Source organism: Porites lutea, chromosome 2 (assembly GCF_958299795.1).
Source record: "Porites lutea chromosome 2, jaPorLute2.1, whole genome shotgun sequence".
Lineage (NCBI taxonomy): Eukaryota > Metazoa > Cnidaria > Anthozoa > Scleractinia > Poritidae > Porites > Porites lutea.
Window position 1 is genome coordinate 12,635,134 of NC_133202.1, and position 27,958 is coordinate 12,663,091.

General features: G+C 39.8%; 3 protein-coding genes and 2 non-coding genes across 6 annotated transcripts; 2 read left to right on the forward strand and 3 right to left on the reverse strand.

Moving 5' to 3' along the window:
• Positions 1-470: 470 nt before the first annotated feature.
• LOC140927760 (GTP-binding protein Di-Ras2-like) lies at positions 471-1,659 on the reverse strand. The gene has a single exon (XM_073377442.1). It carries the CDS (start codon positions 1,615-1,617, stop codon positions 967-969), a length of 651 nt encoding a protein of 216 aa, XP_073233543.1. The 5' UTR covers positions 1,618-1,659; the 3' UTR covers positions 471-966.
• A 1,948-nt stretch (positions 1,660-3,607) lies between these two features.
• On the reverse strand, positions 3,608-3,746 carry LOC140929190 (U4 spliceosomal RNA). The gene has a single exon (XR_012164708.1). It is a non-coding gene; the product is annotated as a U4 spliceosomal RNA (small nuclear RNA).
• A 939-nt stretch (positions 3,747-4,685) lies between these two features.
• On the reverse strand, positions 4,686-4,824 carry LOC140929182 (U4 spliceosomal RNA). Its single transcript, XR_012164700.1, has one exon. It is a non-coding gene; the product is annotated as a U4 spliceosomal RNA (small nuclear RNA).
• A 1,123-nt stretch (positions 4,825-5,947) lies between these two features.
• On the forward strand, positions 5,948-16,412 carry LOC140926641 (transmembrane prolyl 4-hydroxylase-like). Its single transcript, XM_073376360.1, has 11 exons — positions 5,948-6,200; positions 8,422-8,503; positions 8,602-8,739; positions 9,600-9,691; positions 10,790-10,851; positions 11,561-11,598; positions 11,737-11,902; positions 12,847-12,904; positions 13,351-13,472; positions 14,243-14,333; positions 15,898-16,412. The coding sequence occupies exons 1-11, from the start codon at positions 5,994-5,996 to the stop codon at positions 16,171-16,173; spliced, it is 1,332 nt and encodes a 443-aa protein (XP_073232461.1). The 5' UTR covers positions 5,948-5,993; the 3' UTR covers positions 16,174-16,412.
• A 4,524-nt stretch (positions 16,413-20,936) lies between these two features.
• LOC140927761 (uncharacterized) lies at positions 20,937-27,933 on the forward strand. Of its 2 annotated transcripts, none has more exons than XM_073377445.1 (2): positions 20,937-20,960; positions 25,969-27,933. In XM_073377445.1, exon 2 carries the CDS (start codon positions 26,170-26,172, stop codon positions 27,751-27,753), a length of 1,584 nt encoding a protein of 527 aa, XP_073233546.1. In that variant the 5' UTR covers positions 20,937-20,960; positions 25,969-26,169; the 3' UTR covers positions 27,754-27,933. The 2 variants fall into 2 exon arrangements, with proteins under 2 accessions (XP_073233546.1, XP_073233545.1); XM_073377444.1 differs by lacking the exon at positions 20,937-20,960 and adding an exon at positions 24,246-24,380.
• The last annotated feature ends 25 nt before the right edge of the window (positions 27,934-27,958 follow it).

Consider the following 27,958-nt stretch of genomic DNA (forward strand, 5'->3'; position numbering starts at 1 on the left):
TATATGCAACAGTTGAGAATCTGTCATTGAAAGGGCCTCTATCTAAAATATCTACTGAGGAGAGATAAACACCTTTTCCGGTAATACTTGTGATTTCCCGTTATATGTATAGGTAATAGAATGATTTGTAGTGAAAAATGTAGTGATATTTGTAAGAAATGCCATTCTTCAATGGGAGGTATACTAAATTGGTACCTTTTCAGTCAAAAATGGTACACAAAATTGTAAGGGGTTGGACCTCGGGCATGAGCCTCCGGGTATGAAATATGTTGAGTCGCCCCTACATCTGGAAACAAAATGCAATACCTATATAACCTGGGAGAGTCGATGTCCATATAAAAGTGAGTTTACTTTCATGCTATTAATACTGTTTGCTGACAGAGTCACGATTTTTAGCTGTTTTTCTTTTCTTATCCATTTGTCCCACATTTACCTGTGAGGGATGTCTTTCTGACGTTCCTTGGGGAGCAGGAGGGGGAGGGGGAGGGGATACTATTCAGAGCATTCGCTTACAAGTTTTCCAAACAATTAAAAGAACTTCAGATATCCACCCCTGCCCACTCTCAGCCTCTTGTCCCTAAGCTAATTAAAAGAAAAAGCACCAACTAAAGGCTTCCTCTACAAAGTTAGGATTGAGAAGCTTAAAGGAGAAAGCCCTTTTCGTTAGATTCGCCTGCGTACCTACGGTTGAGCTGAGTAGTTGGAATTGTCGACTACGTTACGTTTTCAAAATGCATGTAAGATAACTCTTAGAGTCACCTCAGTGATAAAGCGATTTTAAAAGTAAACTACTGATAAACCAAATAAACTATTGACCTTTCTTGAATATTAGCGTGCTTGTTTTTCGCAAACAAAATGCCTGTCATTGCAAATAAACTATATGTGAAACTAATAAACGGATTTTGCAAGTTCTGTTTGACTGTTTTAGTTCCACGCCGCGATTAACTCTTCTGGCCTCCTCGCAAATCAGCGAAATTTGTTCTTTAAAATAGTACTTCTGTGACGTATCTTTTTCTCAGGGCACAGCTTTTCTAGAAGTTTGTAAAATATGGCAGCTATGTTCAGGTTAAATCTCGCCGAAGTAGAAAGCCACTGACACTCCCAGAGTGACTCTAGGTAATCACAGGCGCTGATTTCAATACCGCGCGCATCAGCAAACGTTGGTTCGGACAAATTTGGGAGGTCGGCTTTGTTAGAGACTATGATAACGGGAATCCTACGATTACTGTCAGCACAGCATTTTTGGATCTCATCCAAGTATATTTCGAGCTTTGTAAACGATTTAGGTCTGTCTACGGAATACACCAGAACCACTGCATCGGCTTTTTGAATCGCTATTCTTCTCATAGCAGGAAACTCGTACGATCCAGATGAATCAATGATGTCAAATTCATAGGTCTTGTTCCTGTAGATCATCTGCGTTGCATAAAATTCCTCCACAGTTGGTATATGCTCTTGAATGTAACCTTCACCTACAAGATTTCGAATGATCGAACTTTTACCGACGCCAGAATCTCCAAAAAAGGCTACAGTAAATTTCATGTGTTTTTCTGCCTTTTCAAGAGAGGATGTCTTTCTCTTGAATGACAAATTTGGCCTGGCGCGTAACAGAGACATTGCTAAACCATCCCAAACAATCGATCTGGAGATAGTTCAATGCTCAATCTCTGCACGACTTTACTGTTCTCGATGCTAATCGCACACATTTCAACTTCCGTGACGTCTCATGCGAGGTCATTAATCCCAGATTAAATATGGCATTTCAAATTCTCGTCATTCAAGTCTCTGTTTATATTGCAGTGGTTCCAAAAGCTATCTTTTGTGACAGTGACCAGTAGCGTAGTGACTTTACACAGCAGTAAGGAGAGAGGAATACAAAAACCTTCTTAGCCATTGAACGCCAGTTAGATCGCGGATGTCGGTACTTGATTGACCAACTACCCACGCCACCCTACCACCCAATGTTTGAATTTTCGTTCGTAACACGTTACTAGTCCCAGAAAGGGGCCAGGGATAAAGTTAGACAAAAAAAATCAAATTTCATTGTGTACAAATGTCTTGCACCAGGTGATGAGCTCCTGCTTACCCTCTCTGATCCTCCGCAGATGAAAGCGCGCAAGGAACGATGGGAAGGGGAAAGCTCGTTAAACAGTAGGGAGTTTAAGGTAACTCCCTTGAAAAGGATGTACTATCCAATTGTCAGCCATGTATAGGACATTCAAAAACTGCAATAAAAAGATAGGTTATCGTGCTTGTTTTCGCCTTGTGTGCCCATAATTCTGAGTGTTTTTTCCTAGCTTCGTGCGAAATGTTCAAAACTTAAACAACTGTCAAAAGCCATGAATCTTACTTAAAACCTAAGACTCGTTTGTTTCTCTGGGCTATAATATTTCAGTACTATAATCTCAAATTACCCGATCTTGAAAAAATGGAGAGAAATGGACAGTTTAATTTTAACTTTTTCCCATACTTCTCTGTGGCTCTTAATACGGAATTTCACGTCATTCATCTCCAAAAATTTAAACCTTCTACTATCCAGATTTTTTTCATCTTTGGATATAGTTTTTGTCCGGCCATAACGAGTAAAAAACACCATTAAAAGGGGTGTGGTCACCGTCTTCGTTTCACCCCCAAAAGGACAACAAAGGGACAATTTCGTCTTCAAATGAGGATTGTGTGCGAAGGGACTGGGGCGAGCTTTAAGACAAACACCTTTTAGCCCAGTAGAGTTATCAAAATCGTTATTTAAAGGATTTGGAGTACAAAAGGGGCCTTCGTTAACTCTTTTAGGTGACCCGACCGATGAAAACCATCGCCACCTTTGAGGTTGCAATGCTATGCGCAGTAGGTGATGCGCAGTGCAAAACAAAGGAATTACCTTAACGTTTTTATGCGACGCACGTCAACCGGAAGTGGACGTTTTGCACTCTTCAGCAGTGATTTTGAACAAATTCTTGGGCAAAACGTCTGTTTAAGAGTAAAGACACTTACAATATAAATTTGGTAGCGTCAAGATATCAGTTAAAAGAGAAAAACGCCCACTTCCGGTTGACCTGCGAGTATCATGTGAAAATGCCGCTAAAGGGATTTCATTTGAATGGTCACATCAAATGATTTCGTCCACAAAAGACTCAAAAGTTAGAACTATTAACTGATACTCAATAAATGTACTAAGAGAAGGCACTGATGGTCACACCATAGGGTTTCGTCCAAACACTCAAAAGTTAGAACTATACTCAGTAAATAGTACCATAGAATAGTACTGCTTAAGGGAGTTCATTTCAATAGTCACACCAAAGGATTTCATCCACAGACTTAAATAAAAGAAAGGATGATCTAAACCACCAAAGAACATTGGCGAAGGAACCCGCAACGGAATGATCACCCTCGTCTCTGCACGCTAACGCCGACTAACTCATGACACACTGCGCACTTCTCAATTGCTCCACTCCTCTACTTTTTGCCGGTAGATAGTAATTTCTGCAAAACAGTGATTATCACAAATGACATTATGCAATGTATACTGTTGGGATCTATAATCATTTTTGTCAGTTAGACACAAGTGGCGAAACCTTTGAAAACTAATTCTCTTTTTATTATTAATGGGTCCACGAGTGGACCAACAAAAATTGCAAAGCCGACTGTATTTCAAGTCGTCTTGCGGGGTATTGGGAAAAGTTTTCAATCAGCAATAACCGCGCCTCGGATAAACCTCACTGGCTACGGTAATGCCACTGCGCAAAGCTAATGGTCATGTGTTATTAAAGAGGTTTTTAAGCAACAAGTATTGACATCATTGTGGGACGCGGTCACCTTTCAACAGACTTTCGTCAACCTGTGACCTTTGACGTATTTTACTACTTCTTAGAAGTGAAACACAAAAGCAGCACGGTAATTATTTCGCTTCGTTTATTCAAACAAGGTGGTTTTGCTTACTCTTGAATTACCGAGATTTCACGGACACGCATCAGTTATAGCTGGTAGAGAGTTACCAGCGCATGCGCATTATATTGTCACTGAGGCATAAAGCTTGGAAAATGCAATGAGGGTAAGCAGTGACCGCGGTCAGGTTAATTTATGTGGTGAACTGTCCGTACCTATCGTCACAGCGGGCGCCGAATGCGGCGCGATGCTCTTGAAGTTTTTCACTGCATAGTTACTTAAGGTTTTAGACTGCACTACTAAAGGGGGAGAGATTCACAGCTCTCACCACAATACTACCATGTTAATCAGCCTTCTGAAAGTTTAATTTTTATATTAAAAATTGCAAATTGTTGTTTGCGAGAGGCTAAAAGCGCGCATCGGCTCTCTCGCTCGTTCCTCACACACTTAGCGAAAGAAAGATCGTTCTCACATTCGCTTTTAATGTAGGCATGCGGAATAGCAAAAATATAAAAGGAAACGATTTTTACCTCTTTTTACCTTTTGAAGAGCGCCAGGAGGTGCGGAAGGATTCTCTTCGGTAATTTCAGGAGACGCCGAGGCATTTGACATCGGCGACTGGCTGAGGAGCTTGAACTTCCTCAAAAGGAGGCAATTAGCTTGAACGATGCGACTGTTTGCACGAGGTGATAATTCAATGTGGCAAACCCTTGAATATTGCTATGCGTGAGACCGCTGTAAATGGTAAGTCGAACGAGTGGCTATTTATTTGAAGGATAATTTCATTATAATTATTATTGAGGTCCACGTGTGGACCGACAAAAATTGCAAAGCCGACTGTATTTCGAGTCGTCTTGCGGGGTATTGGGAAAAGTTTTCAATCAGCAATAACCGCGCCTCGGATGAACCTCACTGGCTACGGTAATGCCACTGCGCAAAGCTAATGATCTGGTATTACTAAAGACGTTTTTAAACAACAATTGATGACATCACTGTGGGACGCGCTCACCGCTGATGAGTCTATCATCAGCCTGCGACCTGTGACAATTTTAAAGTTTTAGAAGCAAAACACTACTACGGAACGGTAATTATTTTACCTCGTTTCCAACAAGTTAATTTTGCATACTTCTGAATTGCCGAGTTCTCACGAACATGCGCTGACAACTTTGCAGTAACCTTTAGTTCAAACCCATAAAACTTTCTCTGCTAAACTCCCCAAAAGTTTCGCAAATCATCTAAACTCATGAAAAATTCAGCTTTTATATATATGTTACCCAACTGCTCCTAGGGCAATTTCTCACGTCTGACCGCATTCATGTCGATTATCGTGGTGAACTTTTCTTTTGAGCGTTCGCCGAATTCGGCGCGGTGCTCTTGAAGTTCTTGATTATATGGTAACTTAAAGATGAGACGTCATCACTGACAATGCTTTTAGTTCTCGCGCGCGTTCTTCACTTACTTTGTAAAAGAAAGTTTGTTCTCATACTCTCTTTAGAACATTTTATTCACAGACCACTTCTCGAGGCACTGCCAATTTCTTCTCTCTTGACCACGTTATGCGATATATATATATATACCCTGTCTCAGTTAACTTCTTCACTCCTAAGAGGATTAAGTCAAATTTTAACATAATTTCGCAACCATCAACCCCAGCCCTAATAGCCGTGCGCTTGGTACAGTGGGCTCAGTTATGACCAATAAACGTTCTTCCTAGAATCATTCAGGGAAAAAGTGTTCCAGTCGACTAATAGAGACGTGTCTGGTTATTCCCATCAACAACTTGGGGGTGTATGTTTGCGTGCCTAAGAGCAAGGTCACCATCCACAACTCGGCCCCTTAGCAGAATAGTAAATTTGCTTACTTTATCGTGTTGCGTCAATAAGCTAACTACGCTATCACGTTGCTAGAGCAAGCGATCTTAGAGCCAGCAGTCACATCGACCACAATACAACCACATGTGACACGCCGGGTAGAGACATAACAGTGGTGCTCGTCTTATTGTTCGTGTTTTAATAAAAATGAATAATTTAAGTCTTGAAATTGTAGCTATGTAGATTATTGGAGACATCCTGGGAAACTAGTAGGTACAGGACCTTTACAACGGAGTAAAAATGTTGTCGCGAGGATGTTTTGTGGTTCTTTTTCACTGCCTTATCTCCTTAAGTTGGACGTCCGAAAATTCTGAACACAAAGCGAAAAAATACACGAGACCGTGCTATAATGAAGACGAGCTCTTAAATTTGTGTACGGATCCCATAGAGACTTGCCACGAAGAAAGAGGAGATGAAATTAAGCTCGTGCGCATAGAAGGAGTGAAGGTACGTTGAATTTTATGCCAGAAAACCGCCAGAACTAACGAAAATAGACACAACAGTATGGTAACCAATTAACTTATTAGCAATACCGTTCGGGTGTACTTATTTAATAGTTCACTTACAGAACAAGCTAACGAAGGATAATGCCAAAATGAACAATTTGTTGGCTTAAATTTTAAAATTGGCCAAACGCACGGGCTTCATAAATCAACTTAAAGAATGGCTATATTTATACGAAATATTTAATAACAAATATTAAGGGGAAAAAATGTTGCTTAGCAGGTAAGTTATTGCTTAATTTGAAAACGAAATTTTTTAAACAAAAGGAAAATATTTTGTCTTGGGAAAGTAAAAAGACTCTGCTCACAGCATAGTGGAGCAGGGTAACGACAAAGTCCGTGCAAAACAAAACGTACCTCTACGGATGTACCATTTGAAAGGGACTTGACTTGCATAACGCTTACGCATGCGCAATCGGCGGAAATCAGGTCCACAGTGTAAAACAAAACTGATCAACAGCAATAAAAGATGCGCTTGTGGCACCGGTCTGAATTTTACCTGGCAATATGCTGAGTAATCTAACTTACGTTCCAATGCTATAGACTTCCTTCACTCATAATAAGACATTTTTGTGTATTTTGGTTAAATTCTGAGCTAATTTTCATAACGTCTGGTACCAGCAGTACTTGTCAAATGAGGCCTTTAATTTCTAGATATTGAAATATGAATTTGTTCTAGCCATAGTTGTTGTTTAACAGTCCTTATTGGCTCATTTTATATGAACGTGCACCCCCGCCTGGACAGAATTTCCTTCCCCGGATTGCCCGTGAAAAATAGCTCAGTTCTTTGCGTTATGAAACTTTAACACTAAAGCCGTGTTTACGCTAAAACTTGGAAGGATTCTGGTAATACTGCCCCTTTAGTTAATTAAACAAAAACAAGAAGGATAAAAGCTGATAAAAGGATGGATCCCTTTCATCTCGTTGATTATTTTACTTATCATAACTATAACAGATCACATGCAAATTTATAAAAAAAACGCAATGCTGACTTACAATACTCGGCTTTATACTACTACATGAGAAATTTCCGCAATTTGATTGGCTTAGAGTAGTGGTATTTCAGCTTAATTTGAAGTACCTACATGTGATAATTACAAACCTTTTGCGGGTAGTAGTATAAACAAATAATAGCATAATTTCTAGTGATATTTGGCATAAATACCACTAGTGATATTTCAATTGTCTCAAATTTCGGTATTTATGCCAAATATCAGTACAAATCATGCTATTACCTATTCTAATTTGTTTCGGCTTAAGGTCTTGCTCCGATTGTTTGCTCACAAAAACATAACAAAAGTCTCAAATCTGACTGGCTATAAACTGTCCTGTTTTCAGCACTTAATGGGCCAGTGCGCGTCATGCCTGTAATTAAACAGTAAGCGCCTTCACACGCGCGGACTAAAATGGCTTTTTTTTTTCACTGCTAGCAGAAAAACTCTCGGAATTTCTTGTATTTTAAGTCTCAGAAACTTTTTTATAGTTACGATTAATTGGTAACAGAACTTCATGTCGTCCAATCTTGTTAATCACGAGTATGATTACAGACTGAATTGGTCTTCACTCAGTTCTATTACCATCATAGATTGAATTGCGAAGGAGAGAGTAATCACTGTATCCGTACACAAGAACCCGCGAGCTGTCAAACGAAAACCAGTTTCGAAAAATTTACAGCAACCATGACTGTTTAATAATGATAATGATAATAATGGTAATAATAATAATAATAACAACAACAATAGTTTAATCATACAATATCCATAAACTAAAATTATCGCTCTTTACCTGTGACTCATTACTATAGTACCTAACCAACTAATCTGCATATCAATTGGTTATAAATTATCACTACTACAAACCTAGGAACAGCAAAATGATACGATAAGTTCAAACATTTAGGAAAAACTAGTGAAAAGAAAAACTGTGGACGAAAAAAATGATAATAAAACGATAAGTTCCAAAATCCAAGAAAAACTAGTGAAAAGGTCGCTAAGAATACAGCCTTGCCCCCGCCTTACTTTTAAAGTGATTTGTCGACTGACTCTTGAAATGACTAAATTCTGTGGAGTTTCTGGTTTGCAGCAGTCTACTGGCAAATACCTGTCTATCTTGTACGTATTTGATCATTGATTTTTGACTGCTAAATTTATGATTTTCATCCTCAGAAAGGTCACGTGAGATGGGTAGAATTAGAGGAAGGGAGAAAACATCAAATGATCACCAGAGCTCTTAAGCCTTTGTTATTTGGTAAGCTGTAAAGACTTTAAAATTAAGATGGGTACTCAGTACCATCACCCTCAAGAGGGGAACTGAGCCTTTGCTATCATTTCCTCGCTGATCAACAGAAATCCCGGAGTTCTTATCGGAGGAGGAATGTGATCACATCATTACACTGGCAAAGGAAAACGGCCTCGCCATGAGCATAGCGGGATTTGATATGAAAGCTTACGAGGGGGACTTGGACGAGGACATGGCAGAAGCGGGTAATAGTTGTAGTACGAACTTAAGTGTAGCCCCTGATTTAAGGCAGAATGATACGCATAAGATCGTTTTTTGTGAGAGAGGTTTTGTTGTTTTGCAAAGACAACGTGACGGCAGTGTCTCCGGCGCGCGCAGATTTAAAAACCGACCCGGCCAATGGCAGAACCGCAAATTTAGCGCGAAGAGTCGCTTTTAGTCCTTTAATTTTCCGCGAGCTTTTGCGCTGTTATTTGAGGTTGGGTTACCTTTTCTTAATCTTCCTTTGTCTATGCACCAAACCTGCCCGCTCTTTTTTCGATGTTTATTCGATGAATGCGCGTGTCACCCGCGTGTGGACCTCGAGGAGGTGGGTGACTCACCCGCTCTTTTTCACTATCCACTCGCGCTTCTCGTTGCACACATCGCGTTCCTTCCAGGGAGTGTGTTGAAAAAAAATGGCGAGGTTATGAGCAATGTGCAGCCCTCTGCTTTAAACGACCCAGTTAGAACTCGCAAGGCCACCATTGGCATTTCTGTGGGTATTGGTGATGCTCGTTCTCAACAGCCTAGATCATTTGAGGTCGTGGGGAAAAAACAGCTTGTAACTAAATGAACAAAACGGGATTAGGGGTGTTGGATGATATACCAAACCCAAAAAAAGGTTGTCGTATGAGATATCCAAACACTTTGAGCACGCTACAGGATTCTTTTCCACTGCGACCTCACTGAAATTTATGTCAAATTCTCAGAAAGAAAAAAAAACAACGCAACTCACCATAAAGCTAAGGGTGTAACACTAGAGAATAAACAAATAAATCATCATCAGCATCATAAACTAAATTTGACCATGCGGGGCAAGTAACTCTAGTTCCTTTATTTTTAGATGGCAACTGGACATTAGACCATGACGAGAAATTTGCTGGACAATTTTCAATTTGGGATGTCAATAAAGATAGGTTCATCGATGCAGATGAGGTAACTACAACTGATTCAGTTCAAAGCGTACTCAGAACGACTATTAATATAAATTGTAGCTGACAACTGACATACTGGTGGCCCGTTCAATCTCGATTTGCCTCCCACTCAATGATCTAACAGACTACCTTCAGGCTAACTGAGTAGTGACATTTAAACACATCGTAATTTTTAGGGAGTTATTATAACTCCAAAAATGGAGTAAAAATTTTAGGTACAGGATAACCCCTTTTTTGGGGTTATTTTAACTCCTAATTTAACTCCGAATTTGGGGTCATTTTTACTCCTGAAAAAGAGTTCTTTTTACTCCCAGTCTGGAGTTAAAATTACTCCGAAATGGAGTTATTTGTACTCCTTACATGGGTTGTTTTTACTCTTTTTGGAGTTAATTTAACTCTGAAAGTGGAGTAAAAATTTTAGGTACAGGATAACTCCTTTTTTGGGGTTATTTTAACTCCTCAATATCTGGGGTCACTTTTACTCCTGAAAAAGAGTTCTTTAAACTCCTTTTTGGAGTTAAAGTAACTCCACGAAAAATAACTCCACTGCAAGGAGTTAAATTAGCCCCACTAGAGGAGTTATTATAACTCCCTGAAAATTACAGTGCAAATCCTATTCCAACCCTTCCCCAACCCCTCCCCCCAAAATAAAATAATAATAATAATAATAATAATAATAATAATAATAATAATAATAATCATAATAATAATAATAATAATAATAATAAAATATAAAATTAAAACAACCAGTATAATACCTCTGCATGGCAACTGCCAGTGTGAGGCGCTCTATTAGCGAAGAAAAAAAAAGCAGAAAGGCGGGAAAAAGAAATACTAAACAGGCAAAAATATGCTATGACAGATTCCATCTGCCATCGGAATCATATTGAATAACCAAATTTTGGTTTGTAAAGTAAAAGAAAGAAACAATTACATAATTATATAAGAGAAAAACCTCAGGCTGGAAATATGCCACGAGCGAGCCCAGTTGGAACTATACCCCACCATCTCGGTTTGAAGCCTGCTTTTGAAAGAGCGTATGCATCGGTTAATATGTTAGCAGACACGCTGTCACAACATACGTTATTATTTCATTTAGGTAAAACATTTCGCCCGAAAGCGAAAGCTTCTGTACATGAGAGACGATGAAGTTTCTGCAATGTAAGTAGGTAAAAAAAATGCATGTTCTCGAAGGGACTACACCTCTTCAGCTAAACATTTGTAAAAAAAGTCACCGTAAATCCTCTATTAAGCCCCCGCCTTCTCTCTAATAAGCCCCCTCTCTCTGATAAGCCCGTCTTTTCAGGGGAAGAAAGTTAATCAGTCCCCCCCTCTCTTTTAAGCCTCCCCTCCCCTAATTATTTTTCACTAATAACTGATAGACTGTATTTATCAATCATGACTGTAACACTTCGTGTGGACTGACCCTAGGATTTATTCTTGATCCTCGGCTGCATGACCTCCAACTTCTTGTACTTGCACTTTTCCACAATGTATTCTGGTACTAAATTAAATAAGCCCCCCGTCTCTATGAGGATACTTATAATTTCCACTTTCATATCTTTGTCCGCAGTTCAAAATATGAGACATTTCATATATTTCCATTCATGTCAGTCCCTATAAATCAATAAATCAATATCCCAACTAACAAAGCAATGAGGAAAACGACTGAGATGAACGATTGAATGGATGGGAAATTCATAGGTTAAACAGTCAAATAAGTTCAACTGAGCGGTGGTGCTCGGTTAGCTAGCCAGCAAGTTTAAAAAATCAAGGCAATCATCAGTCAATCAAACAATCCTTCCAACCAGCCTTCAACCAATCAATCATTTAAGAAATCTTTCTACTATTATATCATTTCTTCTGCCAGGTATGAACGTCTGCAATTATCAGAGATTCTTGAGGATGGTACGTTTTATGATGGCACTTGTTCAATTATACCTAAAAGCTATAATCCAATAGCCAAGTTGAGAAATATAACTTTTATCCATTAAACTATTATATCTTTAAAAATTCTAACAGAATAATTTTGTTTTTTGAGAGTAGGCAAACTCAGTCGCCAAGCCTTTGCTACGATCAACATTAAGAAAATACTTTGGTACATGGATTTCTTGAAGGAAAAAAGTCCTCATCACAGACCTCGCTTCAGTGAACAGACCTGGTTACGTCAAGATAAGAACTCCGACCCAGTATTGAGGCGTCTTTTAGAGAGGTGGGCTCAGTCTATTCACTTCAACGGATAGGTCTTAAGAAAGTCAGAATGCTATTTACGTTTACCCAAAGAACATCTAAAGAAAATAACTTAGTCTAAGACCTCTCGCAACACGCGTTCCTGCGCCGATTTAAGATTGAAGTGAAATTGTAAGAATTAGTTTTATGGAGAAAAGAACATCGAATAATGAACAAGGGCGGTAGATGGAAAACGCTATCCTTTTTTTCATGGGTTATATCAAAGGGACTATGCAGTGGCGGGTCCAGACCCTCAGATAGGGGGAGGGGGGTGGGTGGATAGGGGGGTCGGGCGGTAAGCTAGGCCCTGAGATAGGGGGTACCCGGTCACAATTTTTTTTCGGCCCTTTGGGCCTCAGTTTGATCTCAAAATAAGAGGGGGCCAGTCCCCCTCCCCCCGGGGGAACTCAGAAATGTCCCATTATTTAGTGCCTTTACCCATAATAATTGTATAATAATTTGCAGGCAAAGCATTTAACCAATGTCACATGGTTAATCAGGGAGGCAAACAAATGATAAAATTTGTCAGTTCAAGAAATCACGGTCAAGTTGGTTTATTCTAGACAACAGAAATTAAAACGAAGAACTTTTTATCTTAATCACGATAATGGCTAATTATGGGTGGAAGTGATCATTGTAACTTCTTTATCTGCGGTATCGACCGTAAATGTCCTCAAAGTAAACAATGACCACGTAAAACATGCTTAAACTCCAACGTTACCTTTTGCAACACTAAAATCGTCGTCTCATTTTAAGAAAATACACAAATTAGACCGCGATTACTCGTATTGGCAAGTATTATAACTTGTTTGCCCCCTGGAATACGACGTGACAATGTTTTTATCCCATCAATCCTAAAGCGCGTGCAAAGATGGCAGGTATCGTGAATACGATCATTTGAAACGAGTTCTTGTCCCGTTTATACAGGATAACAAAGTTAACTCAGCTACCGGAAAAAGTGATTCAAGGTGGTGAATGGATGCAGGTCAGAAATGGCTAAGTATGTCAAAAGACAAGGAAAACTGTTACTTAAGTAGTGGAATTATAAGCGCGCGTAGCGGAGCACCATGGGTAAGAAAATTTGCTTACCTATCTAAGTATCCTAGAAATTTTGGTACTTAGGTGACCGTCCGTCCGTCCACACCACAGGCATACCAATGTAAAGTAACTAAGAACTGCTAGAGTGTAGTTGTATTCACTAAATTGGGACTTTCGTTGGTGTTTGCGTTTCCGATCGATTTTGCTACATATAAGTATTTCCTGCGAACACACTAAAAAACCAAACAGACACTTCTAAAGGCTTAACTGCTTTTCGAAACAAAAAGCTTTGAGTAGCCTTACTAAACTTGAGCTTACGCAACCTTTCTGTTTCAAAGACACGGAAAAGTTGATGTTCTCAAAGTATTTTCAAAAACTGTTTGCTGTATTCAGGTTGTTAAGTATCAACCATTTGGTCATTACCATGGTCACCTGGACTCCAACCCTATTGAAGGTCCCACAGTCCCTTGCTGTCATCAGAACCACTTTGGAAAGTCAGACTGTCGAGTTTGCAGGTGAGAACCGATTTTAACTGATGGGTTAATAAGCTCTTTAGTGAAAAAGGATTAGAGTAGGAGGACGTATGTCATACATAAACCTTGTATACGGTCCAGCTCGCCACAAGTCCTTCGTTGCCCAGAAAAAGAGCATCTGCCCGGTTTAAAAAAAAAAACAAAACAAAACAAAAACAAAAAAACGCTCTTTATTTGAGTGTCAATGTATTTAGCACGAAAGTACTAATTGGGGACACTATTTTAATGTCTCCTACTGGAGACGGGCCGCCATTTTACGTGGTCATCCGAGCCACGCGAAGGTCTAGCCAATTGCAGGGCAAAGGCAGTACCTTTATTTCTCAGTTATCTTAAGACCATGAGTATTGGTCGGGCCCCGGGAATCGAACCCGCGACTTCCCGCTCTGCAGTCAAGCGCTCTACCGACTGAGCTAACCCTGGTGCGGTTAATTACTTAATGGAAGGTTATAGGTTCAATTCCTGACGTCGGGGACTCAGACTTTTTTCTTTGTCCCGTGCTCGTGACATATTGATCAATCATTTCTCAGGATTAGACTATTTTGTTGTATGAAACTTAATAAATCTTGAAAAAACCTATACTTTATCAAAATGCCAATGTCTTTTGCACGAACTGAGGGCACTCTGTCTCCTACATAGAGACGGGACACCATTTCTACGTGGTCACTCACGGCTAGCAAAGGTCTACTTTTATCCAACGCCTTTTGTTCTTTTAGTAAGTTGCGCTTACATACGTGTACCGCGTTGTATTTTAGATTTATAACGATACTTTATTACCTGAATGATGTGCAAGAAGGAGGAGAGACGGCATTTCTCATAGCAGACAACACCACAATCACACCACAGGTACAGACAAATTAAATTAAGCCGCAAGGCTACTATATTTGCAGATGATTTCTTCAGTGACGATTAAAACAACCCTACTCAAAGGCACTCCGTTGAGATACTCTTGAGGAGGGTGTGGCCTGTCCCCAGACGATGAAGTGTGAGAGATGCTTTTAAACCAAACTGAGGGTTTCTCGGGTTAGAGTTTATCTTTACGTTAACGAGGTCTCTCCTTAATGATTGTGAATTGCGACAGGACAGGAAAACAATACTCAGTAGCACTCATTTGAATCAGTGTTCATACTCGAGGGTTTCATTTACAGATTCAAAAGTCAGTACCATCTTACACAGCATAATAAACAGTGCATGCCGCTAGAAACGGTACTGCACAGGAGCTTAGCTTGGTACCCCGTCCACAGGAACTAAACCGCTCTCCTCACCCCCCATGCAAGGGAATCCAAGATAGTGTTGGATTCTGGATTCCACGCCCGTGGATTCCGGATTCCAGGTACTTCATTCCAGTCTTTCTCAGTTGGACTTAGATTGCGGATTCCAATCGTTAGTAGGATTTCGGATTCCTTGAGCTGTATTCCGAATTCCAAACCCCAGGATTCCGGATTCCACAAGCAAAATTTTCCAGATTCCGGAAACCACAAGCAAAATTTTCCCGGATTCCGGATTCCACAAGCAAACTTTTCCCGGATTCTGGATTCTACAAGCAAAATTTTCCCGGATTCTGGATTCTACAAGCAAAATTTTCCCGGATTCCGGATTCCACAAACAAAATTTTCCCGGATTCCGGATTCCATATGCAAAAGTTTCATGGATTCCGGATTCCCTTACATGGGGCGAACCTTCACATACAAACTCGTCCTTAAAGAATTAGTTGAAAGAATTTAACTAAAGATCAAAGCATTTTCCCCTTTGGTGATCATGTTATTAATTCTCGTTACCTTTTCACTTGATTATGTGAGGATATTGTCAGGAGAAAATTGATGTTGGTCACTCTTTGAACTCAAAGGTTTAACAAATTGTTAACAGTTATTCCACGAGTGCACGTTGGATATGAGTTGCCTATAATCATCTCATATCCAACAAGTGCGAGTGAAATAATAGATTTGTTGTTTCAAAAACGCCCACAAAATATCGGGAATTATTCCCGACTTTATTTGTAAAAACAACTAATTTTTAGCTTGTTTTTAATTTTGAGCAGACGCGTACAGTTCATGGCTCATAATACCATGATGGCTACGCCAATCAGAGCACTAGAATTGCATTATCCAATGACTCAGTTTGGAATAACACCAAATACACAGTAACAATAGATGGGTTGTCTAAAGGCCGATTTAGACGGTACGATTCTTGCTTTCGACTATCATGCGCAGCTAGCATACGTAATGACTTTGGACCATACACACGCGCACAATTTTCACTCACGACATCCACAATGTGTCGTACGAATGTCGTGGGTCTAATTTACACGACACGATCTGTCGTGAAGTCATGACGCATGCTAGACGCGCACGATAGTCGTAAGCGAAAATCGCACCGTCTAAATCGGCCTGAATAAAGTTTTATTACGCAGGAGCTAGAAAACCCCAACGCAACAACGGACGAATTTAACCTGAGCGTCAACTGTCACATGGCAAATTTGGTTATACCACCCAAGAAAGGCACCGCCATAATGTGGTACAACAACTTCATCGATCCGGACAGCGGTCTCCTTGGATCTGTAGATCGGTACTCATTGCACGGCGGATGTGACGTCATTAAAGGAGAAAAGTGGGTGGCTAACAATTGGCTGACAGCTCCTACAAAGTATTCACGACACATACGGAGTCTTTACGATGTGTCAGGATAAGAGCAACCTGCTGGAGTTTTACGCATATATTATACTGAGAACTTTTATACCAAGTGTTTTACTCAAGGGGACAGTCTGGTTGTTTTTTTGAGGGGAGAAATGGGGCTGAATTTAGAATGAAATAATGTAGGGCAGAAAAGGGAATACCTATGAAACAGTTAGTCCGTTAATGAGCTCAGGGGCATCTTGCTATTTGTCTACAAAATCATTCCCTTCACATTTACATTTTCAGCAACCGCCAGACCATTATAATATTTTGCAATTTTCCATAACTTTAAGCACCCTCCTAATTTTTATTCATTAAATCATCCAAAAATTCTCAAACATATTTACTGAACAAATTACAACCCTAGCTACCCTGCGAGCAGAGTCTCCTTCGATCTTCCTAGATGAGTCATCTAGGAAGATCGAAGGAGACTCTGCTCGCAGGGTAGACCCTAGCTGACCCTATTGAGGTATTTTTGGATTGCCGGGATGAAATCCTGGCTAGTTGTTGAACAAAAAAAAAAGGCAGAAATAATCGAAAAAATTAGGCTTTTAATCAGACTCCCCCATAAGAGTAAACAGTGCTAATAACTTTGAATGATCGTCGCAGTGGTAATTGCAATTTAAGCTATTGCAAATTAACCCGAAAAAAATTTCGGGACCTCAACGGGATTCGAACCCATGGCCTCTGCTTTAGCGCTGCAGTGCTCTAACCAACACATTGGCCTGCTCATGGGTCTTCACAGCTTAATTGGTTAGAGAGCTGCAGCGCTAAAGCAGAGGCCATGGGTTCGAATCCCGTTGAAGTCCCGAAACTTTTTTTCGGGTTAATTTGTAATTGCTTAAATTGCGATTATCACTGCAGCCACGATCAAATCTTCATTCATATTTGTATTTGGAATACAAAGTCCAAGACTTTCTTGGATTCCCTTACATGGGGCGAATACTACAAGGTGTAAAAACCATATAAGATTATCTTCAGTACTCTACAAAACCGGAAACACGTAAAGGTAGCATATAGCAGGAAGGATTTTAAACGAGAAGAACGAGACACAATTCCGGCTTAGGCCTTTTCTTAGTTTCTCCTTACTAACAACCAAACTTCAATTAATTATTTTTCTGATACGTTTACAAGCTTGTCTGGCAGTGCCACGAAGTTTATGTTATCCTAGAATTTCAGCTGAAATCAATAGTAAATCGCGAATTCATTTTGAAAATGACGTTTTCCCTGTCGTTGCCGTCGTCCCGGATGCTAAAGCTCCCTAATAACTTCCGTTTCGGAAATTCAATTAATTTCTCCATCTTTTCTTGTTTTGTATGAAGGGTCTAATGGCCTGTTAAGAAGATATGCAAAGTATGCGTTACATGCGCGACTCTCTCACGTCCAACTGGTACAACTCATTTGGATGCCAGGCATCCAAGTCAAACCTACGCCATGACCAGCCAAACGATCAGTGACCAACAACTCGAGGCTCGGCAAGGTCGTAAAATCGACTATTACGACCATTTAAAAGTTCATCTAAGAGACAGTTAAGATGCAAATTTTACCAAGGAATTTTCATTGTTATTGACAGTCAGGCCAGGATTAGTGATTGTTCCGGAATAACGGAATAAAGCAAGTTCACCGTTCACTACGTGACAACAGCAAACATTCAGCTTTGCCAAGGAAGGTTCATTGCGATATTAGCGGCCAGAAGTAGTCACGGTTCCCGGGTAACGCAATACAAACTCTGGCCATGATCATTCCTTTCAGAAGCAGACAAATTTGTACGCAACCGGTTTTGCAGGTTTTTGAAGAGTTTATTTTGGTTATTGTTGAGCAATTGCGTTCCCTTCCCGTCCCCTGGAAGGAGAAAGAGAAAGCGAGAGCCTGGGAACGAGGTTGATCTCAGGGATAATTTTTAGTGACCAACTTGAATTTTCACCCAACAATATCACTGAATATATTATCAAGAGAACTGGTCATGAGAATTATAAAATGAGTCACCATCAAATGGAGAATGCATTGATCTTTTATAAAATTCTCTCAACAAGTTTCTTAAAGAAACGTATGGGATATCAGTGTGGAGAATTTACATGTGGATATTGGGGCTTTACGGGTTAACACAGATTTTCTTTTCACTAGAGAGAACTTTCTTGCATCATCACCAGAACCCAAATTTGAACGTTACACTCTAACTAGTTGACGATTGAGTAAAAAAGCAGGGGCGGATCCAGGATTTTTTTTAGGAGGGGCTGCACCCGTCTCTTGCTCTACTTCAACACCAATAAACCACATAGTTTTTGTTTTTCGCAGAATACCAGTTGTATTAGAAATTAAAACCGCAGGTCATCTCAGGGAGGGGGGGTGCGCACCCCCTGCACCCTCCCCCTAGATCCGCCCCTGAAAAGAGTAAAAGCAGAAGACCTATTCTTAAACCAGAGATCAGTTCACAGCTTTGCAGACGTGAGCTGATCGGTTAGAAAAATTCCGAAGATCTGAATTATGTTGTGCCTTAATAAATGGACCAATATACCGATACGGTATTGACGTGTGAAGCAATTGTTCGTAAGAAAAATGGCGCGCATTCTCTGAAAAGAGTCCTGTCCCGGGACTCGAGAAAACAATACAAATCCATTGTTTCCAACAATGCAAATGGACAAAAAGAACATTAAATAGGCACATTGTCCGGATTACTCTGGATATCTGTAAGATCATGTACTTACATTGTTTGGAACTTGGTATCACGTAAAACAACAAGACCATCAACACACATAATCCACACCACCATCTGTTCAAGCAAGGACTTTTCAATCCCTCTCATTTTCGACATTTTTCCGAACGAAAAAGAGCATTACAGCAGTCATTCGCCAAACAAAAGGTAAGAATAGCTTTTCATTTGTCCCTTTAAAGTGTTTTCCCACGTTTTGCAAGATTATTAAACGTAGGACTCTTAACATAGTTCTGAGCTGTAGCATCTCTGAGACTAAACGTTGAAGAATGTTATAAATGCGTGCACGAATCCCTGATCGAAGTTGTTTGAGGCTATAACAAATGTTACACTCGTAATTAAAACATGACTACTAAAGCAAAGTCATTGTAAGTTAGTTAAACGACTTGTCCTCCATTTCTATTTTTTTTTTTATCCATGCAGTAGGTAATCGTGAAATTTTGCTATTTTGTTCCATTCGTTATGCAACATTCCAAGCATATACTATTTCGTACAGATTTTTTCCGAAAAATGTCTGGCGAAGGCTTCTGCTAGTCTTTAAAAACGGCAACAAGTTAGAAATTGGTCAATTTTCTTCTATTTCTTTTTTTCTTTTCGCTTTTCCAACTAGGCAACACTGGCCAAAACAGACTACATCGGTTCCCGCCCCCCTCTAATTTCTTCATTTCGAACCTATTTTTGAGCCAAAAATAAGGTGCAATATTTGTTTTTTAGACTCTTGGAGTAAGAAATGACCATCAACATTGAGATGGTAAAAGCTGCGATACGTTAGCGTGGTCATCGCCACGGTTCAGTAGCCTCGCAACCAGGGTCGTCGTTTTTTTTTTTGATCAGCGGTCGGCCGCCAAAAGAGACTGAGGGTTTCTCGAACCTTCACTTCCCCGTTACTGTAACCCACTTTTTACGTTTACCATTTATTATTTCCTCAGCTCATTTTCTACAAAAAATAAATAAATAAATAAAAATTAAAAATAACAGTAATAATAAAATAACTGAAGATTATCGTATTAGCAGTTTCCAAGGGCCGATTTGTCATGTGAGGTATGCGAAAGACTCCACATTCGCTGTAAAATAACCGTTCTCAGTGAGATTAGTCGCAAGCTCAAAAGCTCAGGTTCCGACATGTCGCGTTCGTTTAATCTTCTTGTTAACATGTAGATTAGCATTCTTGGGTGTTCACTGAATTAACAGTGATAAATATATCAAATAAACAGCAAGAAATAACCTAGAGGTATTGGGCAGTAACTCAATAAAATAACGGCCCGTTTTCGAAGCATTTGATAAAACTCTGACTCTTGCCGAGTGAAACAACGGGTCAAAGCAAGCAGGCACACCACTAGACTTATGGGAGGGATGTTCGAGGGCTGCAAATGACAGTCAAAACGAATTCCAAACGTATAAGCCACAGACGATTAATGCGATTTATTTGACCAACCTAGTACTTGTCGAGCTCTCCGAAAAAAATCACGCCGCGATAAAACACCTGTCTATTGCTTGTCCATTGGCGACTCTCGGGTTAAACTCTATAAAGTACTTAGCAAATAAATTCTAGTTTGAAAAAGCGCAACAGGGACTGGCTTTCGTCTTTTTTTAGCAATAAAGAAAGAACTACAAACTGAAAACGTTTGTACTTGTGTGGTCTTGAGTAAAAATGACACATTTTATCAGTCTAGGCACAAAATGTAGGCAGACAAATCTTGAACACTAGACTATATCCTTCAACTTGCGATATTTAATTCCATTATCGCAATCACGAGTGCGATAAACGAAATCTAAGTGTTTTGCGATAACAGAGTTTTTCAAAAGACCGAGAATTTCCAAATAAGGAGTGAGATAGAAAGGCCACACGTGCAGTCGAGCTAGGTGGCTAGCAAGTGCCACGCCGAGATAATCGACTCCCGCTGAGCTTAGACCTTTCCCAAGTCAAAGCTAAAATTGGCGTGTTTAGACACTTTGATGGTCAATGGACTTTGCATGCAAAGAACTGTTCACCATAGAAAACACTGAACTACAACATTCTCTTCTTATACTTCTGATCAAAATATTCTGCCAAAGACTCATCTAGTGTATTTACGTCGAACTCAAAAAGAGGTAGGTGTAGTAAGTTGATTTGTTTTATTAGAAGCTTCATTATCTATACAATTAACAACGGTAAAATTGGTATAAGCATACAGAAAAACCTTCCATAGACCAACAGAGCAGCTTTTAAAGCCCCTCATTGTAGCGGACAAAGCGTCAGTAAGACGCGCACTCGTTTTCCTTGTATTAATGCACATCTCTATACTCAGCGGACTCAAGCAAACATCCCACTCCATAGACCAAATTATCAGTGGCGACGGAGATGATTTGTCACTCTATCGTTTAAATCCGATGAGGAAATCCTGTAGTGTTCCTAATCAAACAAACCCCTTTGGCAAATAAGGGGAAAACTATATAAATTGGACAAACTCAGGAAAATTGTTCACAGTGGTTAATACCGGGTGAACAGGTTTCGCTGTAGTTTGAGGCGCTTTGAAGATCCATGCACTATGAATTTAGATATTGCATCACTATAGCATACAACCACGGCTTCTTCTCTGAATACTACACCGTTACCTTATGCTTTTGTGTCGAATTCTTACGTATGAGTGGTAAGTTTATAAGTCTATAAGTAGCTTCATCATCTAGAATTTTTTCGTCAGCACGCCCTGTTTATCTTAAATTTTGTCATAATGATTTGCGCTGTAATTTCGATACTTAAGGTATGTTTGAGAAGTTTATCACTTACGAGAAGCTTTGAAAGTTTCTAGAAATTTCAAACGTTTCTCTTTTTTCGCCGTTATCTGCTCGGGTGTCCATAGCTTTGGCGCTTTTAGGTAGACAACTGCTAAATAAGCTGATTTATCAATCGCTCCAATCTCAAACTGGTATGCTAACATCTGGTTATTTCAGTAATAACGAACAGTTAGCCAGCTAGCATAGTATTATTATCATTACTATTTTGCAAAAATTACTCGTTCAATACTAACACATATACATATTTCACATATACATAATCCAATCATATACCTTTTGACACGGAAAATTGGGCCAAAAATTGCCATAGACAGGTCACGCCAAACAGCTGCACTGCATAGCGAACACTAAAGTATTATTTAAATTGTGAAAGATAATTACCGACACTTTTTTCTAATAATAGTAATATTGATCGTTGTTCTTACTAGCCTTAGCGGGGGTTTATAGACGGGATATTGTGCCTTATTTTTATCAAAAAGCAAAAAAACGCCTGAGAACCCGTTTACTTACGGCTCCCTGTTGGTTGACCTTGCTTCAGATACGTCGAGAGTACCTGGGGTATCTCTATTCACCCCAGGGGTATTCCGAACCCTCTGTGGGATCAATTTAAAGCAGAGAAAACAGAACGATGCATGAGCTGTTGAAAAGGTTTTGTTTTAATACATTTTGTTAGACTAAAAGTCACTGAAGTGTTCATTCTGTGGGAGACACAGTAATACTCTAGGATCGACAGGGATGATAACAATAAGCATAAGATCATCACGAGTCATTGTGTGGCGCAGAATCACGTTTATAGCACATGCGAACGTCGATCTCGGCACGTTTTTGCTGTACGTACACAGGGGCAGGTTATTTGGGGCCATAACTTGTAAAGCGCGTGCGCAATTCCTGTTATGGTTTGCAAACCGATGATCCGTAGTATGTATGAACGTTACTAAGCAACAGTCAGTCACCAATAACCAAAGCATTACAAAATGATTTCAACTGAACTTTAAACAAAAATTTTTGAACTGGCAAGAGAACCAAAGTGTCGGGCTAGGCTCCCCAAGCAGCCAAGGTATAGCGAAAGAGAACCCATGAACAGAGACTTCATGGTTTAAAAACGCTATCGCAGATTAAAAGAACCTGTTTTCATTTGTAGAAAGTTGAATCACTTGGAAGAACATTCCACTCTCGTGGCGTAGGATTAAGGAAGTCTTTACGTAAAAACTTCCTGTGAAAAGAGGGAGGGCTCAACTCAACAACGTCGTCAAAACAGAATTCCTTGAACTGCACATTATGCAGCTGTGTGGATAAACATCCTTAAACCAAAAGCCACAACTTTTAGTAACACGGTACAACGCCTAGCTCTCAAACTAAAAATAACAGGAGTGGAAATTCTCAAAATTCTGCCCGCCACCTCGATATGCCCATGCACCAGTTTCGGAAATATTCGTCCCCCAATTTCATATTTATCGTACTATTTTTAAAACTGATATTGAGTTCTTTACGACTTACACTCCCAAACCGCAACGAAAAAGTGCAGACCAGGGGTAAACACTAGTCCATGCATACTAGCCATTAGTGATACGCAAAATATAACGACATCGCGAATAATACCTTGAATTGCAGTAGATTAACATCGCTTTGTTTTGGATAAACATCCTTAAATTAATACCAAAACATTGAAGGAACACTTCACCTCGGCGTTGCACGCAAAGTAAACTAAAAATAACACTTGTGGAAATTCCGTTCCCGATTTCCTCGACAAAAATATGCCTTTCGGAACCAGTTTTGGCAGCATTCTTGGAAGCATTTCATTTGCCATATGACCCCACAGAGATTTTGTTAAGTTCTTCATCATTTAGTTTCCTCGACAAAAACCTGCAGGAAACTGATCTTACAATTCATTTCTTACCCTTTAGAAAAAAGACAGAAAATACATAAATTGGTTCCAAATGAAATGCTGAAGAGCCTCAGGATTATATTTACAGTCTCTAGGCCTGATACTCAGGCTACAAAAATAAGAAAGACCTGCTGGATTCTCTAATAGAGTCCATGAAATATACAGGTTAGAACTTTTATGTTGTTGTGTAACAAGTTTTAACCGAATCGTCAGTGCGGATACTTCTGAAACAGAATCTTTGTACCGTAACGAATTTTAGACAATCTGTTTTACAAGGCACTTCACAAAATCTGAATAAGCTATCTCCAAATAATCTATCTGTTAACGTCAGAGCGCAGAAAAACAAGCAGCAATTCTTACATCTACGATTAATAGTCTGGACTTTCAATTTGTAAGTCTCTTGCTACCGCCCGACCGCACATAATGCACACACCGGCGGATCTGCGATAATTTTCAAGAATGGAATTCAATCCGTGGGCAACGTGTAATCTCTTTAAAAAGATCTCTTAACTAGTTTCCTGTGTTCTGTTAGACATTTCCGGGGAGTACAGCAATCGGCAAATAGTAAACTATTTCCTCACAGGGAAAAATCACGCCAAACTTTCAAGGAAGAAACAATTTAAAGGCTATTCAAAACCACAAGTTTGTGCACTTGAGGACGAAGTCCTAAATACCACGATATTGAGCACTACAAGGTTCAACTACTGATTGATTGATTGAAAACGTTTATCGCTGATCACTGACCCGTGACACACTCACTGAACCTTTTCGTTCCATATCTTCGGCATTTTATAATGCAGTCATTTCTTGTCGCATCTTATTGACGTTTATCAAAGAAAATCAAATCAAAGGTCAGTTTTGAAAACACCGTTTCTTTCAAAATAGCTTGCAACTACTTTAAGCTGCTTTTTTGCCAAAAAAATATTTATATTACACATTCCCGATGAGTTGATCGGCTAGAATAGCTTAATTGGGTTTTAACATTCGTCGCACGTAAAATTTACAGAAGTTTATAATAATCAATGGAATTCGTATGTTATATGCTAGGAGTAAATGAATGTTCGTAATTAAGTTGATCACTCTTTAAAAGGTTGCAACACCGCGAAAACAATTCTTTTCACTTAAATAAAAAGTCCGACGGAAGTTCAAACTCCAGGATACAATTTTAAAAGAAATCACTACGAAACAAGTAAACAGCATCGGAATAAACTGCTCAACTGTTTCTAGCCCATGCAATAAAGTCCAGGTATAAGTTTTAACCTTTCTTTTTTTTATAGACCGATGGGTCATTCATAATTCACATAAAATGCCTCAATTTTATCATCACTGCCAACTGATAAAACGCGAAATAACTTAACTGTTATTATAAAACTGCAACAGTAATTCGTCCCACAGTTCATTCAGTAGTTACGCGTGTATCAAAGACACTGAAAAAAAAACACTATTAAGTACACAAATGTTATGCAAGAAATGCCAGATCATTACATAATGAATTTATTCGCCCAACTGTTACTCTGAAATGTGAGAAAACGGTCCAAAAGAAACTGTTTCCTTTCGGTACAGAAATATATTTTACGCTTTGATTGAGATTGTCTGCCGAAGGCAAAAAAAACGTTCATATCTTGTGGTTACACCACAGGAACACAGGAGGTCTAATGCTCGACACAATACATTCAGTGTTTTTGTTTTTATTATTATTAAGGAATATCTATATCAATGCTAATTTTGGAAAACAGAGATGAAAGAACTTATAATTATCGTCACGAAACACTGTTTTGTCTAGCGTCGGCTTCTAGGCGAGAGCCCCGTAAAAGCTAGTTTTTAATTAATTTCGAGCGCAAACAACTATTACCAGTAATTACTAAATCCTTCAGTAAAACAAGTCCACTTTAAGAAGCATCCAACTGGAAAATGACGAAAATGAAAATCTTGATTAACAATTCTTTGGGTAAAAATGGATTTTTAAGGTACCTCATAAGTTAAGCTTCGAACCTAGCTATTTTAATCTCTGATGAAATCTGTCGAGTCAGGAAAGAATTAGGGAGTTCATATTTTCTTAGGTAACATTTCTTCGACGCATCGTAGTAAGTAATTATAAAAAAGCATTTATTCTAAAAGCTTGATGAGTGAACAAAGGAACGGAAGGCAAACAATGCGAAACAAATGAAATATCGCGTCAAACGCGTTTCAGATATGTCAAATCACAACATTCACAGGCTAGACACTTTTGAAGTTAAGAAAAAGAATTAATATGACATTAATTGCGGCATTCGTAAAACAAACGTTTAGGCCATGACCTGAAAAAAACTAGAGCTATTTAATTACTTCAACAGGAGACAGGCAATAAGGGTTAATAATAGGCCTATCAATTGACTGTCATTGCGAGCAATCAACAGAAACAATACAACCTGACGTGTATACATAACTGTTTCCTTACAGGGTTGATCCGCTGGGCCCCCGATGCATTGTTGGTGCACGAAAGGTGGTAATTTCCTTTGTATGTAAACCTGGTCGGCTTTCAGAAGCAACAGGCCGCGACGCGACACAGACGTGTGTATCCCACACCTCGCAAAGAATAGCACAGCTATCAGTAACCAAAACAACAAAGCAGGGCTGCTTTGAACAAGGACATTGAGCACGATGTTGAAGTTTGCCGTGAAGCGCAAACCAGTGGAATTGTTTCACGAAGCGGTCCACAGCAAGGACGTGTTGCGGGTGACATTTCTGCTCGAGCAGAACGAATCGCAATTCCACGTTGACGACATCGACGAGGACGGCATTACCGCGCTGCAACGGAGCTGCTTTACAGGGCCTCTAAAGCTTGTGCAGTTGCTGGTAACGTATGGCGCAGACATAAACATTCAGGATAAGGAGGGCTGGAGCGTCATGCACGCCGCTACTGTTGCCCAAAATCACTCGATTATGCGTTATCTCATTGCAATGGGAACCCAACTGGGCTTAGAAAACGATCAAGGAGAACAAGCCATCGATCTGGCGCGCGATCTACAATCGGTTGTAATACTCGCCGAAGCTATGCGGCGCGCTGGATTAGCCAAGGACGTGGAGGAGTTTTTAAAAATTCGGCCAGACGTACGGGAAGCTTTGGAGGAAAAGCTTCTACAAAGCGATGCTATGAGAATGGAACAAGAACGTAAGAGGGCAGCGAGCGAAATTGTACCTTCGAAAAAGCCGTTGAGTGCTGAAACGCAAATAAGGCGCAGTTCCTTAGACGTACTCGGTGAGTCAAGACCTCCAACCGCCAACGTCAGATATGATGATAAAGATCTGGGGAGGTTAATGGATATCCGACGACCTATGAGTGTTGTATTACCCACTAGTAATATTCTCGAACTCTCCAGAAATCAGGTTGATTTGGACGGAGGAAGTTATCCTTGTTCATTTTGTCCGAAATGCGGGAAACGTCGACAAGAAATCGCGAAAAGGCGTTCGACAGCATCCCTGTGTTCAAACTCGTCCGATTCCTCTACTTCTTCCGACTCGGCCTACAGCTCGGGATCAACAAATTCTGCGGGTATTTCGGAGGGATATGAGCTCGGAGGGAATGTTGGAACACTGACCACAACAGCCAAGCAAAACAACAACTCGAGTGGGGACAACAACGCTCATGATCGAATACGTGTAACTTCGAGAAACATTTACCCGGATGTCGTAAAATATCATACAACCCACGATTTGAAACAGGATGAACGCATTTATACACCTAGGCAATATTCACCGCCAGAAATTTCAAAACAAAATAGTTCGGGTAAAAATCATCAACAACGATTACGTGCTTCTACCGTTGGCATTTTCCCAGTTCCCGGGAAATTTCCCAATCCCGCAGAGCGAGTGATGCAGACGGAAGGCTATCAATTTCCATCGCGAAGAAATTCATCGCCCATTTCAAGGAAAATCGACGAAATTACTAACATAAACGAACTGAATAGCAGGGGCATCTCGCTTCTTCACGAAGCAGCGGCGAGAGGCGATTCGGAAGGAGTGAAACTGTTACTTCTCCACGGCGCTGAGGTAAACAGGCAATCGTTAAATGGGAGCAGTCCACTTCATGAGGCTGTGCGCCAAGGAAATCCGGTCACAGCATCGATATTGATAGAGCATGGCGCAGATTTATTTACAGAGACTGACAATGGTTTGCTACCGATTGATATGGCTCGAAATATTGAAATGAAACGTTTCATTGAAAACGCCATGACTTTGAAGTAACTTAATCATTTTGATACTGCCACTATAGATTTGTATTTTTATACGAAGTGAATTAATTATTTAAAGCGACATCTATATAAATGTGTCTTCAGAAATAATAGTCTATATAATTCAAGATGTTGTGTTCGATTGACTGACGAAATTGAACAACTGAAAGCAATAAAAAGCAATTACTGTTAAGTGATTCGTCAGACATTTTTTGTAA

Excerpts from the sequence above, each read along its gene's own strand:
- LOC140927760 (XM_073377442.1), bottom strand. The coding sequence starts at position 1,617 with ATGTCTCTGTTACGCGCCAGGCCAAATTTGTCATTCAAGAGAAAGACA.
- LOC140926641 (XM_073376360.1), top strand. The coding sequence starts at position 5,994 with ATGTTGTCGCGAGGATGTTTTGTGGTTCTTTTTCACTGCCTTATCTCC. Across the intron at positions 9,692-10,789 it reads GGTTCATCGATGCAGATGAG|GTAAAACATTTCGCCCGAAA; the intron begins GTAACTACAACT and ends TATTTCATTTAG. Across the intron at positions 11,599-11,736 it reads ATCAGAGATTCTTGAGGATG|GCAAACTCAGTCGCCAAGCC; the intron begins GTACGTTTTATG and ends TTTTGAGAGTAG.
- LOC140927761 (XM_073377445.1), top strand. The coding sequence starts at position 26,170 with ATGTTGAAGTTTGCCGTGAAGCGCAAACCAGTGGAATTGTTTCACGAA.